This window comes from Amborella trichopoda, chromosome 5 (genome assembly GCF_054954075.1).
Source record: "Amborella trichopoda isolate Santa Cruz 75 chromosome 5, AtrichopodaSantaCruz75HAP2 v2.0, whole genome shotgun sequence".
Taxonomy (NCBI): domain Eukaryota; kingdom Viridiplantae; phylum Streptophyta; class Magnoliopsida; order Amborellales; family Amborellaceae; genus Amborella; species Amborella trichopoda.
In genome coordinates this window covers 45,125,459-45,146,044 of record NC_142340.1, presented here as the reverse complement: position 1 = coordinate 45,146,044, position 20,586 = coordinate 45,125,459, and the positions used below count along the sequence as shown (strand labels likewise).

Sequence of the window (20,586 nt, the reverse complement as noted above, 5' to 3'; positions counted from 1 at the left end):
GGAACTTGTTGGCAAAGGCAAGGCCTTTCTTATTTATCCAAAAAAATTCAATTTTCCTTATGGTCAAGGTCATATTGCATGGGGTAATGTCATAGTCCTCAATAGCTAACAAGTTACCCTTAACTTTTCCCAACATTTTCCATTCTACACCTGATAAATGACATAATGAGTGCCCCATAAAAAGGTTCTGCAATGATGGGTATGGGTAATGAGAGTCCAAACATGCTGAGTAACTTCTCCTTATAGGGTGTATTGTGATAGGGCACATTGGAAGCAATCTCATGTGCCAAAAATGATCAACGTACAATGAGGATTATAGGTGGAAGATTGACTAGGTGGAGGTTATATCTTCTTTAACTCTGGCGAAATTTTTTTGTCTTTGTAATAGTTGTAGCGCATATTTCTTGATTAAAAATGTATCTATTAGGGTCATACAATTTGATTTCTGTAGTTTATGGACGTAATCCATTTCTTTCATATCTGCAGATTATTATGAGAAAGCTGAAGATGCTGTTGATTATGAAGATATTGATGAGCAGTATGAAGGGCCTGAGATACAGGCCGCTTCTGAGGAAGATCTAGTGCTGCCAAAGAAGGAATACTTCTCAGCGAATGTTTCATTGTCATCTATTAGCGAAGAGGCTCCTATCTTTGGGGAGGAAAATTATGATGAGGATGATGTTCCTGATAAGGAATCCAATGTGGTCAATAATTGTCTCCAGATTCAAGCAAAATATGAGGTCCCAGAAGATATTTTGCAATCCAATGTGGGGGATACTTGCCCTCAAAACCAGAGTGATTTTGAGTTGGTGGAAAATATTTCGCAACCTGATACGGTGGATAATTGTCTTCAAAACCAAACTAATCTCGAGGTCGCAGAAAAGATTTTGCAACCCAATGGGTTGGATTATTGTCTTCACCAGACAAAACTTGAGGCAACAGAATATGTTTTGCAACCCATTGTTGTAGACAATTGTCTTGGAACACAGACTACTTTTGCAGCGACAGAAAATATTCTGCATTCCAGTGTGATGAACAGTTCTCTTCAAACCGAGACTAATTTTGAAACAGGAGAGAAAAATTTGCAAGTCCAGGCTGAATGCCCAACAGGTCATGCGTTATTGTGCTTTTAATGTTCCTTTGAATGTATTAAGGTGCTATTTCTATTGTCAAAATTTTGAATTGTATAATCAAAAGGATAATAAATTTTCTTTGGGACCATTTGCTTGAATGTTTTACTGATTGTGGTTTACGCTTTTCGAAGTACTTTTGGGTCAATGTTTCATATTAGTATTTGAATGCAATTTTTTTTTTTTAACTCACATTGAAAGCTTTCGGTTGAACGCACTTCGGATTAGTATGGACTATGAGTGGTTTAAGATTTGGATGAGTTACTTGTCTGAGACATTTTTGAGCTATTAGGAGTGATGCCATTAAGTTGGAGTTGCTTGAGGGACCATGTTATACAGGAGCTGCTACCTCCATGAGGGAAGTTATGTGGGATGTTCTTTTAAATTGGATACTGATTCGGGTGTCATTTATGGTTAAGTGACACGACATTTATGTGGTCTTATCACAGCTTCATTTTGCTTCCAGTGTCATGGTTTTCAATATAGACAAGCAAAATTTTTCAACCCTTATATTGAACTCATGGGTACCAATCCCCTTCTGCCTCTATGGTGTGCATGCCTGTGCCCCTCCACCTTCCATAAATGAATATTGGTAGATATGATCTGCCTTGCTTGCTGTGGCCAATAAGATAGCACAGGTTCCTTGGAGGCCCTTCTTAAGCGAGTTCCTTTGCAGTGGGGGGTATGATTCTCCTGCTGTTAGCAATGCTGCAAAACTACTCATTCATTGTTAAAAGTTGTGTGCTCTCTACATTTAGCCCTGTCAAAAGACATGCATTTTCGACATTAGTGCACCGAAGCACACAAACGTTTTACCTGTTGCCAACTATATTCTTTTAAGATCGAGGTTCCAATAAACCTAAGTAATGCCAATATGGCATGCATATAGAGAAGTGAAATTATATTTCACAATGGAGCAAATTGTGCAGTGGCTTCCTTGGCGAAACCATAGCTAGGGGGTTCTTCGTACGCATGTTTTGGGGATGTAACCTACTCAACCTAGTGAGCAACCCTTAAAAAATTCAAGCCACAGGGTTGTACACAGATTGTCCAGTTTTTGGTCTGTTAGATCTAGGTGTTCAAGATCTCACATTAATTTTTTTTTGCCCTTTTTAATTACTCATCTGGTGTTTGTAAAGTGGATCTCAAACTTTCAGATCAAGAAAATCGTCCCATGTGGGGTCTTAGCCTGAAGGGGCAACCGGGCAAGTTTAGAATTTGCTCCCACTAGAGAATAATATATGAGGGCTTATATATAACTTCTAAATATTTTACATTTTCTCGCATGTGTGGTTACCCTGTTATTGAAAATTCAGCTTTGTCAACCTTTCTATGAGTGACAGGCTCCAGTATTTTTGCTTTATGCAGATGAACATGCTCAGTCATTTGAGAAGCGAGAGAAATCACCTGATTATGATGTGCCTTTTCTTGAATCGGATGAATATTGTTATGATGCTGATGATTTTCTGGAGGTCGGTCATTATCTTAACTATACAGCAGTTCCAATTTTCCTTATTCCATACTTTGGTTTCCATGTAGTTACTTATATTACTTTTTTTTTGAAATGTGTAATTGCTTATATTACTAGAACTTGTTATTAATTGAGTCACTTGTAATTTGGACATTACTTGCACAACGGCTGTTCTTTGGTGCGAAAGAGATCTTCATATGATATACTCGATTCCTGATGTTGATTTTTTAATGAATGCATTGTTGGAGATTAGTATTATTTTTTTTGATGTTATAGTAAGATCCAAGGCAAAGAAGTGAACTGAATTGGTCTCAAACTAACTTTTGAACATGATAAGTTAGCTGAAGTATGAATGACATTTCACTTGGACACTTCGTTTGCGCATGCCATCTTTTATGCATAATGAAGTAACATTGGTGCTGGCCTTTTCCCTTTGTCTGGAAATGCGGAAACATCCTTTCCCTTATGCAGTGGTTTACTGCGATGCCCTGTATCCATTTGCTGTATTCGTTTATTCTTTGAAAGTTATGTTTTGTCGTGGACTTGGATCTGCTTATAATGGAGAATCTATATAGCTTTTGGTGACCGCTACAATTAATTTCATAAGAATCTATATAGCTTTTGATGACTGCTACACAATTTAATTTCATAACAATTTTCATCTTTGCAATCATTATTAAAAATGGTTAACTGTTGGTTACTTTTTCCCTGATAAAATGATTAAGTCTGCTTTTCTCTTATGTTATCTCATTGGTATACTATAAAATGTGGCAAGCCTCATTTTGTGCATCTATCCCTTAGCCGTGCAAGGTGGGTAGGTTCTACTTATGAATGGTAGCTCCAAGCTACCTGCAAAACCTTTGTACCTAGAATTTCTTTTTTTGCGTTTTTTTTTTTTTTCACCTCTTGCGGTTGGGATTATGTTTAAGTTGCTTTTTAGTTTATGAATTCCTTCAATTTGAGATTTTGGTTCTCTAACATTGTTTTGCTGTTTCTCTTTTACATCTGATCTGTTAGGTTGAGCCTGCAGCTTTGGATAACCAGGTCAATGATGATACCAAGGCTCCTTTGCCTATACTATGCAGAGAAGATGGGATGGTGGTCCTACGATTCTCTGAAATTTTTGGCAGAAATGAACCTTTTAAAAAGAACGAGAAGAGGCCCCCTCGCAGACACTCAATTCCTAAAGGTATGAGGCAATCTGATGTCCAGGAACCTGTAAGCATCTTTGTGATATTGTCCTTACAGAATTTTGTTTTCTTACTATATATGTATTATGGTGCATTTCTTACGTGACATCTGTTTCTGCTATGTCTAACCATGTCCTCGGTAACCTCCAATCCAAGGTTGGTGATATAAAGATTTAGCTATGTTAAGCTCATCCAAGCAAGTCTTATTAACAATGTGACAACATTAAATTTGTAAATTCTAAACGATTGATTGGAAATCGAAATTGTGTAATTTTCATTAGACATCTAGTGATATTTGATCTGTATTATGCAGTGAAATAAATCCCTATAACAAAAAAATTGATATGTTTTCCTATACTTGAATGGGCCTGATTCTCGATTATTTTGATGGCAAACTTCTGCGCGAACTGGGAAAACCATAACTCATCTAAGTCGATAAAAGTTTTGAATGATTACTATAAAATCACATGCAAATGTGAATAACCTAGTGATTCGACTTTATTTCTGGGCACCAATTTTGGAGCTTTAGGTTTCAGAAATTAGGGGTGGGAATAGATTTTCAAGCCATCGTGTGGTTTTCCTAATGAAACTGCATCTTCCAACAGGGTTTGTAGGTGGTGCCTTGCTTTTGATTATTTAAGGTTGATGCCTTGTATAAACTACATCCAATAGAAAAAAACCTTGATGTCCTCCTCAAAACGACCAAAGTACTGAAGGGTTCTCTTTCTATGCCAAATTGAGGTGTGTTTGAAGTGAATTTGATGGCACAAAAGGTCATGGCTACTCTCGAGCAAATTTCCAATTGCAAACTGGTAAAGGACCCAAAGGGCCAAAGGACTGAAGGATTTTTTTTGTGCCATTGAGGTGTGCTTGAAGCGATTTTGGTGATGGGGATCATGGCTATGCGCGAACCTATTGCTTGATTACGTCATATCAAGCAACTGGTGATTCACCCAAAACTATACAAACCCATTGGATGCCTCCTAGTTTTGGGCATCCACCTTAATCTAATTATGCAGTTCATTACATTTTTTTTGATGAACTATAGATAAAAGTCTGCTAACCTAGGTTGACTAGACTTGCGTGATTATCTGAAGAGCCTGAGGAGCTGTCATGTACAAACTAACCATTAGACACCCCTAAGTTGTTGGATTTGAATGTTCTCTATCATCCATTATACCTGGCATTATATCACTACATTATTAACTTTCATTGTTTTCATCAATTTATGAATATTGAGATGTTCTTTCCCTAAATTAACTTATTGTTGACCATTAAATTTATAGCACACAAAAGAAATCATAGAAGTATCATGGATTAAGTATATAATCATATATGGACTACAATAAAGAGTTGACTAAATCGATAAAAAATTGGCCACTAAAATCTCGAATTGGCGGAAAACTCTAATCCGCTAAAAAAACCCAAATTATTACAACCTAACTAACTATAATATTATATACCAACAATATTTTATAATTATTTTATTATATAAATAATAACAAATCCAAAATATTTTATAATATCATCTAATTTAAAATGTATTATTGACAACTGTAAGAAAAATAGTACACTACATGATTTATAATACAAAAATTAATAAATAAAATAAAAGATTTGGTTATCAATGTAGAAATTTTTAGAATGCGTATCAATTTTCTTTAATTTGTTAGGTTTCTAGAATAAATTAGTGGAAGAGATTGTTAGTATAAAGAGAGAGATTTCAAATGGCCTCATTGTATGAATCCTATCTTTAAATTAATATTACTAAATTTATGTTAAAGACCATCATGTTATAAAAATAAAAAATATAATTAGGCCATTTATTCCTAGATTGTATTAAGAATACCTTTTATTTTTTTGACAAGAAATACTTATTGTGTTATCTTTTATTTATTTATTTTTATAAGAAAAATATGATACTTGTTGATTATCTTCTTTTTTTTTTTGACAAAAGAAGAAGATGTACTACATTTTTTTTTGCTTGTATTACTTTTTATTTTTTTTTACAAGAAAAATAAAAATATGATGCTGCCAAAGTATATTTTATTTTTTTATGCCTTTTGTTTTATTATTTTGCAAGAAATACTTGTTATATTACTTTGTATTTTTTTTACAAGAAAAATAAAAAAATGTTGCATTATCTTTTTTATCTTTATCTTGAAAAACCTTTTATTTTATATTTTTTTATTTTTTTACAACAGTATTTTCTGCCTTTGTTTATTTTTTTGACAACAAATTGTATTTTTTTTACAAGAAAAATAAAAAAATGCTGTATTATTTTTTTTATCTTTATCTTGAAAAGCCTTTTATCTTATATTTTTTCTATTTTTTTACAACAGTATTTTCTGCCTTTGTTGATTTTTTTGACAACAAATTTTTTTTTGTTTTGTGCTAAGGGGTTCGAACTAAAAAAGTTTTTTGTTGTGTGCTAAGGCTAAGGGGTTCGAACTCAAAAATGTTTTTGTTGTGCGCTAAGGGGTTCGAACTCAAAAAATTTTTGGTTGTGCGCTAAGGGGTTCGAACCCTAGATGTCCACTGCAAAATCGAGGTTGTCAACCAATACGGCCGTGTCGCCTCATGTGATTTTATTTGATTCTATAATAATATATATTCAAACATCTTGCTTTAATGAATTTTTGTGGGAATTATCCTACATCGAAGGATGAGTGTTGCTTGGTTCTCTATAAAGTCCTTTGTAATAGATGCTCCATTGTGCGTGTAGAAAAACGAGGGGGAAGACATGTGAGGTGAGTTACCACGTGTTGCTCCCGTGAGGCGGCCAGTTGTGGCCACGTGTTGTTCTCGTGAGGCAGGCATGTGTAAAAAAAATATTTTTTCGGTGAGACTTGCGATTCACTATTGGGAATCGCCCGGTTCTCTTTGGATACTGGCGATTCCCGATTTTTTCGTGAACCGGCTCGTACCAGACGATTCCTAAGTTGAATCGGGCGAGTCCGGCTCGACTCGGCGAGTTTTCAAACACTGGTTAAAACTCATTATTAGTGTCTGTCTAACATAGCAAATGGTGAAAATGCACGAACAATGATGAGCATGGCCACATGTCCGATCTCCTCATACTCTATTCCTTTAATGAGCATTTGGCAAAGCTAATTTTTATGTGACTTACCCAATAGAAAAGGTCAATATTTATGTGAATAAGGGAGCCTTTTGAGCTGGTTTTCACCTTGCAAGTGGACCTACAACGAATGAGAGTTTTACCTTCTGGCCGAGAAACTGCCTCTTAGGATTCATTTGGTAACTTCTAGTAGTTCTTCATGCTTAGGTTTTCTTTGTTGCTTATAGGTGGCAGCTTCTTTGTAAGAAAATGGTGTCTTTGCATACTAAGATGTGCCATCATAGAAACATCACTTTTTTAAAGAAAAAAAGAATTGAAACCAAGCATAGAGGGAGTGATAAAGAGCAGTATCTGAACTAGATGGAAACGTAGTAGATATGTTATGTTCACATTAGTATCTCTTTAGGTGGAAATCTTCGGGGAATAACATCAGGCTTTTCATCCACTGAATTATCTGATCAGCTAGTGGAGTGTTTTACTGGTGATGTTGCATTAACTATCATCAGTAATAAATGTGGATTGAAAAACTGTGGAAAAAACCAATAATGATTGGTAAACGCTAGAAAAACCATCGTGGAAATGAGATGTCTTAAATGTTTACTTCTTGGTTCATAGAAGCATCATTCCTTTTGTTTAGCAATGTTCCTTTGAGAAATGCTCGTGTAACTTCCACAAGCAAATTCAATTGTTTATGACAAGGTAAAAGTACAAATGAAACATCCAACAGTTGAAGCCCCTCAAAATCAAGTTGTCCACTCATGAGGTATTATATCGTCTATGCACTTTAAATGCTCGCTTCCCTCTCTTCTCTTGGATATGGGTGAAATCACTTCTACATCAAATACTCTATGACCATATTTAGTTAGGAAACTTTTTTGCCATGTAACACGAACATATTTAATTAGGAAAATCTTCTGCCATGGTGAATATTCCAGGACATAGATGGTCTTCCATCTAAAACCTCATGAACTATGAACGTCCCTCTGGCTGGCCCATTCACATACTCAAAAAGGAGAGTGATAATGTGCATAGTGCTATTATTGCAAAAGTATGTGGGACCTAGTAACCGATCATATGGGAAGAAAATTTACGACATAGAAGGGGCAATGTTTGTCCTTCCTGACAAAATAACGTTGATGAGAGCATAACTTGTTAATGTGCCAGTTTACCACATTTCTCTTTGTTGAATCCCTGAGGGAGGGAGGGAGGGAGGGAGGGAGGCTATACTTGACACTGCTGCATGTGGCATTGGTAATAATGGGACGGATGATGGTATTTGATGGGATTGGGTGGAGTGCCAATGGGTACGGTAGGTCCCATATGTCGCCTGGGTTTGATAGGGCACTGTGTTGTCAGGAGATGAGTTTCATAGAGGTCATAAAAGGTATTACAGTTAAGGTTGGGAATGGGTTTCACACCAGGTTCTGGTTCAATTCATGGTATGGATATAATGGAGTCTCTGGAGTATATAATCTGGGGTCGTTGGTTTGGAGGAGCATAGTGGGAGGTCGAGATTCTTGAATTCGTTTTAGAGAAGCTTCATGTGGTGTATGTGTATGTGTCTGGACTAGATAGGTTAATCTGGTATCGGTTATCAAATATTAAGCTCTTGGTGAGATCCCCCACTGAAGTTGTGATGGGCAAGTTGCCTCTCGATTTAGTAATTCTAGTTATAATAATGACTGGCTTCTGCATGAGTGATGGCTTTTGTGCTGATTGTTTTGTTGGATAGTGACTCATCATGGGTTCTGGTTCCCCAATGTAAGCCTACTGTAGCCTGGCGGAAGAGATGGTGGATCATCTGTTCCATATTCTTTTGTTGGAATTAGTTGGAGTTTCTTCATTTTACGTGTTTGGATGTGTTCTTGGGTGGTATCACAGACGATGGTGTCCCTCCCTATGGATGGTACATTCTGGCTTCTGAGCAGATGATTCTTTGGAAGATATATCCCCAATATTTTACTGGGGAATTTCCAAGGGAAGGAATAGGTGCAGTGCATCATCATATAATGAACTTGGAACCGTTCATCCTGGCTGAGCAAATTAGATGGGACCTAGTGTTGTGGAAGACTGTTTTACCCTTTCATCAACATGGACAACATGGGACTTCCCATTCCTTTGACCTTTTGGGTCCATCTGAGTGGATTTGGTGAAATATCACTTTTGTCGGTTGGTTGAGTAACGTTTCAGATAAAAGCACAAATATTGCAACCTCTTGGGGACCAATTATAACTGATTTTGTATACTTTGCAATCACTTGGTAGGAGGGGCGTTTGTTTTCTGGTTTTCACTGTTTTGGTTTCTTCTTGTTGCTTTGCTGTATGCCTCTACATATTCTCTTATTTCTGTTTAATTTTTTTTAGGAGTGCAGCCTTTGCTTTCTGTCATGAAACTTTTCATGATATGCCTAATAGAATTCTGGAAGATCTTGTAGGGATGAAATCTGTCATTAATTGTAATCGGGAACTAGTGTCTGTTCAATTGCACGGTAGTGTTTTAGGCTTTATCTTTGGGTTGGCCAAAGCTGTTGTAACTTTGTATATTTAATGTTATACATTCTTGTTTACTATTAATGTGGGTTTAGACATTTTCAGCTTCTCTTTATCCAGTTGGCTACAGAGACTCTTAGCTGTGCTTTTGTTTTTTGGGATTTTGTTTTTATATATTGCTTAAATTTTTTGCAGATAGACATAATGTGCTAGATGCTGCTGATATTGCTGAAGAGGATGAGGAGGCTTTCCTGAAGGGCACTTACCAAGGACGATCTTTTGGTAAAGTGCACAACATAACTGAAGAAGATTCTGTGATGCTGAGGGATGTTGATGATGTGGACTTGGTGTCTGCCACTTCATCTTCCACTAGTGAGAGCAAACAGAAAGATTCATGTCATTGTGTTTGTGATGAACAAACTCTCGATATGGTTGAAGTTCAGTTTCCTGCACAGCTTTCACCCATGTGCTCCAATCTCTATCTGCAGCAATGGGAAGATGAAATTCTATGGGGATCATCTCCTCCCCCAAACCAGGTCTCCTTGAAAGATGCTATCTCAAGACTTGATGTTGAGCCTTGTGATAATGATGAATCAGAAGATGCTGAGCTTTGGAAAGGAGAGTTAGGAGAACTATATGAGAAGGAACATTCTCGTTTTCAGCAAGATAAGGATAAGAAAGACGAGATTTGTGCTATCTCAAGACTTGATACTGAGCCTTTTGATGGTAATGAATCGGATGATGGAGAACTTAGGAAAGGTGGCTTGAGGGGATTTCAGACAGAGCTGCATGAGAAGGATCATTCTCGACTTCATAGAGAAGAAGATGAGATTGATAATTCTCTTTTCCTGCAAAGGTTTCCTGTTATCGTCGAACCCTTTGATTCAAATAGCACTGTTGATCTAATGAACTTTCCTTGCTCAGAGAGGGATTTCCATCCTCAGATTCTTAGGTTAGAGTCTTCCAAAAAATGGGATGCTTTACAGTGTTCAGATCGACAGCGGCCGAATGGTACCGATGACGCCTGGAGAGGTGATATTATGAAGTTGTTGAGCAAACTTTCCTTGCAAAATAATGATTTGCTGGAAGGATCTTGGTTGGATAGAATCCTCTGGGAACCGAGTGATTCTGTCCCAAATTCAAAGCTCATTCTCAATCTTCAAGATGAGCAAATGTTGTTTGAAATTTTAGATAACAAGGAAAGTGAGAATCTTTATTCTCATGCTGGAGCCATGATAATCACACACTCTGTAAAGTCTAACTCAGGAGAAGTGTTTGAGGCTTCTGGGCAAGGAGCTTCATCTGTTAGTAAATTCAATCTATCCAATGACAAGTATTACTCCAACAGGAAAACCTCTCCGCAATCAAAATCCCATGCCAAAAAGCGTGCAGTTCATGGTGTCAAAGTCTTGCATTCTATACCGGCCCTTAAACTCCAGACAATGAAGCCTAAATTAAGCAAGTAAGATATATTGTTCACCTGTCTTGTCTTTTTGCACTTATATGCATGTGCATACATTTCAATTTGTACCTGCCAAGCCATTGTATAGTTGAGTTGGAGGGCATCTTGATTTAAGTTGTTTTTTTCTGTTCATACTGCGGCTCATATGTCCCTTTCTTTCTTTGGTCCCCTTCTCAGTGTGGAATGATTCTAATGGAGTGTCTCTGTACCTGTGATACAACTGACCGTCTATATGTGTAAAGTTTTTCGCTTTTTTAAAGAGATTGGAGACGGGGTCCTGTCTCTTTATAACCAGTCCTGATGATTAATCTGCTCTATTAATGACAGATCCGTGGTTCCTACCATGGAGAGCTTTGTGTCTGCAAAACTAATTTTCTGTGAAGGATCAAGGTTCATGCCTTGTGAACCTCCTCTGAAGACAAAAAGCAAGAAATGCTGAAAGCATATTAGCTTCCTAAGTTTAATTTCCTTAGGATCAATTCAGCCCATCCTCATACCGGAATCCTGAACATGGGTATATGAACCTCACTAGCAGGGTAATTCATTGGGGTCACTAATCATTACTTACAGATAGATATGGTTTAGAGCAGCTCTTCGCTAAGGTTAGTTCTGAAAATTAAATGGAATTAAGTTGAAGATGTAGAGGGAGGTACAAAGTGCATCCATCTTTCCCATATTGATGTATTCGACGCCTGAACAATATTTTCTTTTTTCCTTCTTTGGGAAGAGGCCAGGGTATGATTCTGTACTTAGGAAGATCCTGCCAATGGCCAGAAGTTTGAGAAGTAAATGATATTATGATTCCCTTCCTACTTTTCATTTTATGATTTTCCTATGAGGGGCCATAACTTTTGGTCCTAATTTTATGATAATGGATTGAGCAGGCCCTTGCTCAATCCCAATATTATTATATACTATTAATTGATCTGATTTTTTGTATAGTGGAGCTTAGATGCCTCTCAGTCAAAACGATCCTAGTGATATGGGATCTCGCTCCCAGGTATCCTAGAATCTAGCTCTTTAACTTGTTGTATGTACGGATACCATCCTAATCCCAGGGAGCTTTCACCCTATGGCGGCTCGGTGTTCCCTGAACCGATCCCTCTTCCGAGCTCGCTTCCGCCTACAACAACTATGTGCAAAACTGCCTGCACCGACTTGCACCGACTAGTAATAGGACATATGTCTCATTAAGTTAAATAAAGAGAAAGATAAAAAAAAGACTTTTAACACTCTGGAATGCCATGTACGACCTTTACCCCAAACCCCCTCCCCCGCCTCTCTCTTCTTCCATCTCTTCTTCCCCCGCCTCCTTCAGGGCTTCTTTCTCTCAGGTAATTGCTTCGCGTAAGCCTAACTCTTCCCTCCCCCTGAACTCACCTCTGAAACCACTGGAGATCCCTCCTCTTGCAGTTAGGTCCCCTTTCATCCCCTTCTGTATCTCTGTCCCTAAGGTCGAAGTCGAGAAGACCGACCCCAAACTCCTTGCATCCCTCATAGGGAGCTTCCACTCTGCTCGTCGAGATGTAAGAGGTATTGAGAAGGCGGCGCAGAAACACTGGGGGGATCCTAATCTCAGTTGCAGGCACCTCTCCAACAGTGAATTCCTTCTCTCCTTTCCCTCCTCTTCTGACGCTAGCCTTGCGCTTCAGGGTTCTGCCCCCTTCACCTTCTTTGGTGCACGGTGTGCCCTGCGGGCCTGGTCACCTTTGGAAGGGTCCTTCAGAAAGCAGAGAGTGTGGCTTACCTTCTACAATATCCCTCTTCATCCCTGGTCCCATGAAACTTTCAAGAGCCTCACTGTTGGAAGCGGGTTTTTCGTTTCCACCCATTGAATTTCTATTGAATCTCTCCCTTTGGGATCGATTCGTGTCCTCATCGAAACGCTGGACCCCAGAACCATTCCCAACTTGCTGTGGTTAGACGTTGGCGACCTCTTCTACCCCATTTCGACCTCTTGGTCTTTTGCCTCTGCCCCTTCCCCTCATTTCCTCGCCAATAAGGTTCCGACTGCTCTTTCTGCTGCTCAACCAGACTCCTGGACTCGGGTGGAGAAGAAAGCTCGTCGGCGCAGCAGACGTCCTTGATCCCCATTTTTGGCGGTGGCTAAAGGCAGCCAACCCTCCTGTCGCCCTCCCCTCCTTCCTATCCCTCCCTCCCCTTCTAACCCTTAGCTCATTGCGTCGGACCCCCATGCTCCGCCGCCCTCTGATTCCTCCTCCTTCGGTCGCCGCCTCGACAAAGAGATCTCTCGTTCCGCCTCGAGTCGTTCCCCTAACCTGGGCCAGTCTTTCTCGAAATCCCCTCCCCCCTGCCCGCCCTCCCTCAGCGACCGCCTTCTGTACTCATTCCTTCGGCGAACGCGTGGCATGCTCCTGAGCCCGTCCCTGCTTTGCTGTCTCCTCCAACTGCCTCTCCAGTCCACGTGTCCCTCCCTCCGGCCGGCTGACAGGTCCTGCCACGCTTTAGATTGCACCGCCTTCCCCTGAGGTCCTTTGCCACTTGTCACCCTACCCCGTCTCCTCGTCTCCTCGTCTCCCCTCTTACCTACCCCTCTCTCTCCTCTCCCCTCAATGGCGACGTGGCTTCTGCCATCGCCTTTGATCACTCTCCCTATCAGGCTCTCAGCCTTGTTAAGCCCGACAAGGGCGACCCGAAGGACCGGCCTCTCTCTTCCTAGCTAGCTTCAGCCCCGAGCCCCCTTCCCTTATGAGGCCCGGTTTTTTCTTCCTGTCTTGTCGGCCCCTTCATTCGTACTCTCTTGCCCCCTTCCCACGTGGGAGCGTGGCTTCCCTCCTGGTGCCCCTTCGGATCCTTTAGGCGTGTCTCCCCAGGTTTTCGCCACATCGCCTCCTGCTCTAACATGTGTCCTGTCCTCGAAGAGTGCGGTCACGTCGATGCTGCCTTCCTTCGGTTGACCTCCCTTCATCCTATTGTCTTCACCCCACTGGGTAATGATGCGTCCTCCCCCCAGCGCATCCTCCCTTGTCTATCCTCCAGCCTCCCCTATGCTTCGGGGTACTGCCGGCGATGGCCTCGAGCTCCCCACCTCTGCCCCCTCTCCTCTTTGGAATGTCGCATGGCGCTCCCCGCATACCGGCGGCCCTCCTTCTCTCCTCTCCCCTCCCCTTTTTTCGGTTCCGTTCTCATTTTTACTGGCCCTTAATCGTCCCTCTCTCTCTGGCTCGTCACTCTCCCCTCTCTTTGCCTTTCTCCTTGCTTCGCTGAAGCCGTTCGGTCTTCCACCACCTGCTACCCTGGTCTCGATGGACCTTTTCCCCCCCTACCAGGACGTGGACCTCTCGCACCCCTCCCTCGATCCTAACCCTTCTCAGGGCCTTATCCCTAACATTGTTAGGGTCCATTGGGTTCATTCCCATCACCACTGCCTTGGACCCTTCTGCCTCTCCCACCATTTGGTCTCTATTTCCCACCTCCTTACCTACCTCCCCCCCCCCCCCCCCTCCCCCCCCCCCCTCCATTCTCACCTCCATTGACCCAAACTTCTCCCCGCTTTCCCTTTCCTATGGACTACCGCCACTCCTGGATCCCTCTCGCTATCTTCGCACCTCCTCTCTCTTCCTGGTTACGTCTCGCCTTCTTCCCCGTCCCTGTACCCCTCGTCCTCCACTCTGTCCCTCCCTCCTCCTCCTCCTGCTATCATTACCCCTTCTCCGCCTCGTAGTATGCTCCCCCCCCTCCCCTCGGACCTGTACCCCTCTTTCTCCCCACCTCCCCCTAGGAGGCTCTCCATGGAATTCCAGTGGAGCCCATCTCTCCCCCCTTGCCCAGGGACGTGGTTGGGGGGGTCGACAGGGAAGGACTCCCCTCTCCAGATGCTACTGTTTCAACGCCCATCTCTCCCCCCTTGATAGGCTCTGCTCATGAGGGGGTGGATGGTGATGCACCAGACCGTGACTTGGCAAGGATGCGAGAGATCTTCTGACTTCCAACATGATGGCCTGAAGGCTCGACGCATCGCTTCATGCTGGCCGATCCACAGAGTCGTTTGGAGGTGGGTTTCAAAGGGAAGAGGGAGCTTTTGAACCCCTTCTCTTCCTTATCTGTTCAGGGACCGACCTCTGCCGTGGTGCCCTATTTCTCTCCCCCTCTTTCTGCTCTAAGGTGTTCACCCAGAATCGCCTCTCTCCTCCACTCTTGTTCTTCTCCATGAAGATCATTTCTTAGAATATCAGAGGTTTGGGTCACCCGAACAAAAGGTCTGCCATCAAGGACCTGTCTTCCAAACACTGTCCCCTCATTCTTGCCCTTACTGAAACCAATTGTCCTGAACCATCGCTACTCCAAGTTCTCGTCAGATTTGGGTAGACGCCCTTGCCAGTGGGTGGCTCTACCGCTGTAGGGGCATCCTGGGAACCCTCTGACCACACGCTTGTTTCCTCCTTTGTGGCGGAATGTCTCTATTATGCTGTCAAGGCTTTCCGATGGCCTGTAATGGAAATTCATGGCTGTTTACGGCCCGTGCACTTCCACGATTAAACCGCTCCTCTGGTATGAACTCGACTATGTAGCGTCTCTCCCCCACCCTATTTGGTGCCTAGGTGGGGATTTTAACACTACTCGGTGGTCTTTTGAGCGTAATTCCAGCTCGTGTTTATCTCAGGGGATGGTGGACTCGTCAAACTTCATCTCCAAGAACGAGTTGCTTAACATCCCCCTCCAAGATAACAAGTTTACCTGGTCAAGCCATTCCTCTCAGCCCATCCTCTCTAAATTGGATAGGTTCCTGCTTTCTTTGCACTGGGAAGAGTTCTTCCCTGACTCTCATGCCCTAACTTTGCCTAAACCGACTTCTGATCATTGTCCCATCCTTCTGCCTACCTTGAGGTTAACAGAGGCCCTAAACCGTTTAGGTTCGAGCTGGCTTGGATGGAAGAACTGTCCCTTTCCACTTTGATACCTTCCTGGTGGACTTCTTTTTCGGCCCAGGTCAGTGGTGGAGCTGGCTTCAGACTCCAATTGAAACTTCAGTTACTCAAGGCCGCCCTTAAGTCCTGGAGTAAGACCGTCCTAGGAAATTATAACCTTATCAAGAATGACCTCCTAAAGAAAATTGAAGTTTTGGATTGCCTTGAAGAACACCGCCCTCTCTCTTCTCCTGAAGCTGACCTCAGAACCCAGTCCAAACTTGATTTCCTCTACACCCTGAAAAAGGAGGAGATCTATTGGTATCAGAGATCTAGGGTCAACTGGCTCAAAACTGGAGACCACGATAGCCGTTTCTTCCACAAGATTGCTAATTGTAGTAGGAGGGATAATTCTATCTCGTCCATCAAAGTTAATGACCGTCTCCTGGAATAGCCGGCTGAGATTGAAGCAACGATCATCTCTTACTTCCAGAATCTTTATACTGCTCCCTCCGGCCCTAAGCCTTCCATGGTCGACCTGGATTTCTTGTCTCTCTCTGATGAACATGCCTCGTGGTTAGAGCGCCCTTTCCTCGAAGAGGAAATTTTCATAGCTCTGGATAATCTTGTTAAAAACAAAGCCCCAGGGCTCGACGGTTTTCCGGTGGCCCTCTGCAAGTCCTTTTGGGAGACCTTTCAATCGGATTTTTTGAATTTCTTCACTGAGTTCTTTCAGCTAGGGATTCTTAACAAATCCATCAACGCTACGTTCATCACTCTGGTCCCTAAGGTTGAAGGGGCGGAGGAACTTAAGGATTTCCGTCCTATAAGTTTGCTCAACTCCTCCTATAAAATTCTATCAAAGGTCCTAGCCTCTCGGCTTCAACAGGTTCTACCCTCGGTCGTATCCCCCTTGCAGTAAGCCTTTATCAAAAATAGACAAATCCTTGATGGGGTTTTGATAGCAAACGAATGTATCCATTCTAGACACCTAGCCAAAGAACCGGGTCTCATTTTTAAGATCGACTGGGAGAAGGCCTATGACCATGTTGACTGGTCGGTTTTAGATGAGACTATGGCCCGTATGGGCTTTCGTGAACGCTGGCGAAAATGGATGAGGGGGTGTTTTTCCCACCCAACTTTCTCTATCCTCATCAATGGGTCTCCCAAAGGGTGCTTCTAGTCCTCTAGAGGCCTGCGGCAAGGGGATCCGTTGTCCCCCTTCCTTTTTGCGATCTCAGTCGAGGTTTTTAGTCGATCACTCGGCCGCCTTTATAGTGCTAACCTTCTCGCTGGTTTTGGCTCCTCTAGAAGAGGGCCCACTGTGTCGCATCTACAATATGCAGATGACACCTTGGTCTTCCTCGAGGCCTCCCCCTTGGAGGTGGAAATCTCAGAATTTACCTCAAGTGTTTCCAAAGGGCCACAGGATTCAAGGTAAACATGGCAAAATCTAAGATGTTGGGTGTTGCCCCCCTAACCTAATTAGAGACCTAATTCCGGGATGGGAATGCAAGGTGGAGGATCTACCCACTTCTTACTTGGGTGTACCCTTAGGACTGGGCAAACCCAAAAAGAACAATTGGTCCCACGTTTTAGACAAGGTTGACAAGAGGTTGGCTGGTTGGAAAGGGCGGTGCCTATCCCAAGCAGGTAGGACCACCCTTATCAAAGCTACTCTATCCAATGCACCGGTATATATGATGTCTCTTTTCCACCTTCCAGCCTTGGTGGCCAACCGATTGGATTAGCTTATGAAGAACTTTCTCTGGTTGGGTCACAAAAGCAAGTTCCATCTTATTTCTTGGGATAAGATTCTTTTACCCAAATATCAAGGGGGCCTGGGGATCAGAAGGTTGAGGAAGCACAACATCGCCCTCTTAGGGAAATGGTGGTGGCGTTTGGCCACCCAACCTGATTCTCTATGGGTGCAAGTTCTTCGGAATAAGTACTATGTCCTGGCCCTTTCGTGGATCCCAGACAACAAATCTTGGTCCAACGCTTCAGGGGTGTAGAGGTCTCTTACGGCTTCCCTTTCTTCGTTCAGGAAACACTTAAGACTCTGCCCTAGAGAGGGATCTAGAGTGAGGTTTTGGACAGATTTATGGGTAGGTGATACCCCCTTTATGGATTCTCATCCCTTACTGTTCTCTGTTGCGAGGAATAGAGAAGCAACTGTTGAGGACGAGTTCAGAATTGAAGGTGGAAGGAGACATTGGAACCCCTGTTTTAGAAGGAACCTTTCCGAGGATGAATCTCTTCAATTTCTCTCTCTCTCGTCCTTGCTCTCTCGTCCTTGCTCTTCAACACCTTCATCCCGATCTAGGGGAGGGACAAGTTGGTGTGGTCCCTTGCCCCCTCTGGGGATTTCAACATCACTTCCTTCTACAAAAGCCTCATCCAAACCCCTACTTCCCCCCCCAATTCTACTTTGACCCTTGCACTAGTTTGGAAGACCATTGCTCCCCCAAAGGTGCAAACCTTTAATTGGATTGCAAGATCAAACAGGGCACTCACAGTGGATCAACTTCAAAGGAAAGGTATCCCTATTCCCAATAGGTGTGCCATGTGTTTGAACCATGAGGAATCCAATAATCACATCTTCCTACACTGTAACATGGCCCATGAGATTTGGAGTCTACTCCTTCAACACTTTCGGGTGCTTTCGGTCTTACCCACGTCGTTAAAAGATCTGTTGGTGTTAAATTTGGCTGCGCATTGGCCGAAGGCAGGTAGAATCCTTTGGAAAGCTACTGTGGCAGCAACAATTTGGACCATTTGGAATGAAAGAAACAGCCGTATTTTTCGGGGAGAGTCCACCCTTGCCCCTCTGTTATTCTTGAAAGTTACCTCCTTGGTAACATTCTGGGCGGCTAATCACCCCTGGTTCAAAGACATTCCTAGGGACTCATTCTGCCGGAATTGGGAGCAGATTTTATTCCATAACCCGAAGAAAACCAAAGTTAATGTTGTTTGGACAGCTCCTCTCCAAGGAACTATCAAACTTAATTTTGACGGATGCTCTTTAGGCAATCCTGGGCACGCGGGGGTTGGAGGGGTCTTTAGAGACCACCTTCAAAATGTCCTCTTCTCTTTCTCTAAATACATTGGGGTCCATGATTCACAGTTCGCAAAATCTATGGCTCTCCTTAGAGGCATTCAAAGCTTCGATCGGTCTTGGGGACAGTTTCTCACATCGAGGGTGATGCCAAGAACATTATTTCTTGGGCTTCTAAGACAGCTCCTTCCCCGTGGTACCTCTTACCCATTATGATGAAATCGATTACCTCTGCAAGGATACGCCAATCTTATGGACGCATATCTCAAGGACGTCGAACGGGTTCGCCGATCTACTAGACAAGGACGGAGCCAGAGCCTACGCTGAAGATTAGTGTTGTTTTGGTCTTTTTGTGGAGCTCAAAGGGTTTGTGCTTTTTATTTGATTCTCTTCCTCCCCCCCTTTGTATCTTTTTTGTACACTTATACTTTACTTTGTAAGGGGAAATCTTATAACCTCATTTTGATTACGGTCTGTTGACCCATTTTTTACTAGGAGTCCAACTTTTTAGGCACCCTTGGATTGCCTTCTTCTCTTTGTATCTATCTCTCTTTTTCAATACAAATGTTAACAGTTATCAAAAAAAAAAAAAATCATTCCCCCTGAAACTAAAGTATATATGACTCCCATTTCCAACTTGGAACAAATTGTTTGAAACAGATTACATACAAGGGCTTTGGTGAAGATGTTTCCCAACTATCCTAAGATTTCACATATGGAGTAGACACCAGCTTACAAGTAACCTTTGCTCGAATAAAGTGACAATTTCCTTCAATATGTTTAGTTCTCTTGTGAAACACTGGATTGTTAGCAGTATAAGTTACAATACTATTGTCACAATACATCTTCATGGCGTTAGCAATAGTAGGCCTCATCTCCAATATCAGTGAGTGTTATACTCGCTCTTTTCTTCATCAAAAAAAAATATCAGTGTCTTCAACAACATTAGTTCACATGTAGTATATCCCATTGCTCGATATCAACATGTCCACTAGATATATCCGCACTATTTTGTTTGTTACTTCTCCACATAGCCACATTTCCACTAGTAAATGTATAATAACATGTGGTAGACCACTTGCCAAATGGAGAACCAGCATCTGAGTAACTCTCAATGGCTTAATGATTTTTTGACTTGTTAATTCGACCTCTACTTGGAGCTCCCTTCAAATACCTCAAAATTCTATGAATAGCATCCAGTGAGGAATCCATGGAGAGAGCATAAACTGACTCACTACACTTGCTACAAAAGCAATTTCAAGCCTAGTGATGGTCAAATACCAGTCTTCTATACGTTCTTAGATCCTCAGACAACTCCCTCTTATCTATCAATAATTTTGTATTTGAATCCATTAGGGTATCAACTGGTTTAGCACCGAACATTCTAGTCTCTGTCAACAAATCAATCATGTACTTTCTTTGAGACAAGTTAATGCCATGCTTTGATCTGGCTATTTCAATTCCTAGAAAATACCGATGGCCCAAATTCTGTCTGAATATATTGTTTTAGGTGCCTCTTCAAATGACTTATTCCTTCTTAATCATAACCTGTAATGACAATATTCTCAACATATACAATTGAGACAATTTCTTGAAGTCATATTTCCAAATAAACACCGAAAGATCTGCATGGTCACATGGAAATTTATATGCCACAACAGTTCCACTAAATTTTTAAAACCATGCGCATGGGGACTGTTTCAGACTGTAAGGAATGGAACTTGTGCCCTCACTTGTCTGAAACATTGCTCTACGACCAAAATCATTATGCATATACAATTAAAAGGGCACACACACATATAGAATGTGTTGGATACATTCTAAAAAAGTGATGATGTC

General features: G+C 42.0%; 1 protein-coding gene across 3 annotated transcripts in view; it reads left to right on the top strand.

Moving 5' to 3' along the window:
* HAF01 (HAC13 protein (HAC13)) overlaps positions 1 to 20,586 on the top strand; it is a 66,771-nt gene that overhangs the window by 14,762 nt on the left and 31,423 nt on the right. For all 3 annotated transcript variants that reach the window (XR_016056445.1, XM_011624214.3, XM_020665824.2), the window contains 4 exons: positions 487 to 1,110; positions 2,499 to 2,602; positions 3,619 to 3,790; positions 9,555 to 10,821. Coding sequence is in view for 2 of the 3 variants with exons in the window: in XM_011624214.3 (XP_011622516.1) it covers positions 487 to 1,110; positions 2,499 to 2,602; positions 3,619 to 3,790; positions 9,555 to 10,821 (2,167 nt within the window). In the remaining variant the exon portion in view is untranslated. The remainder of the gene's footprint in view (positions 1 to 486; positions 1,111 to 2,498; positions 2,603 to 3,618; positions 3,791 to 9,554; positions 10,822 to 20,586) is intronic.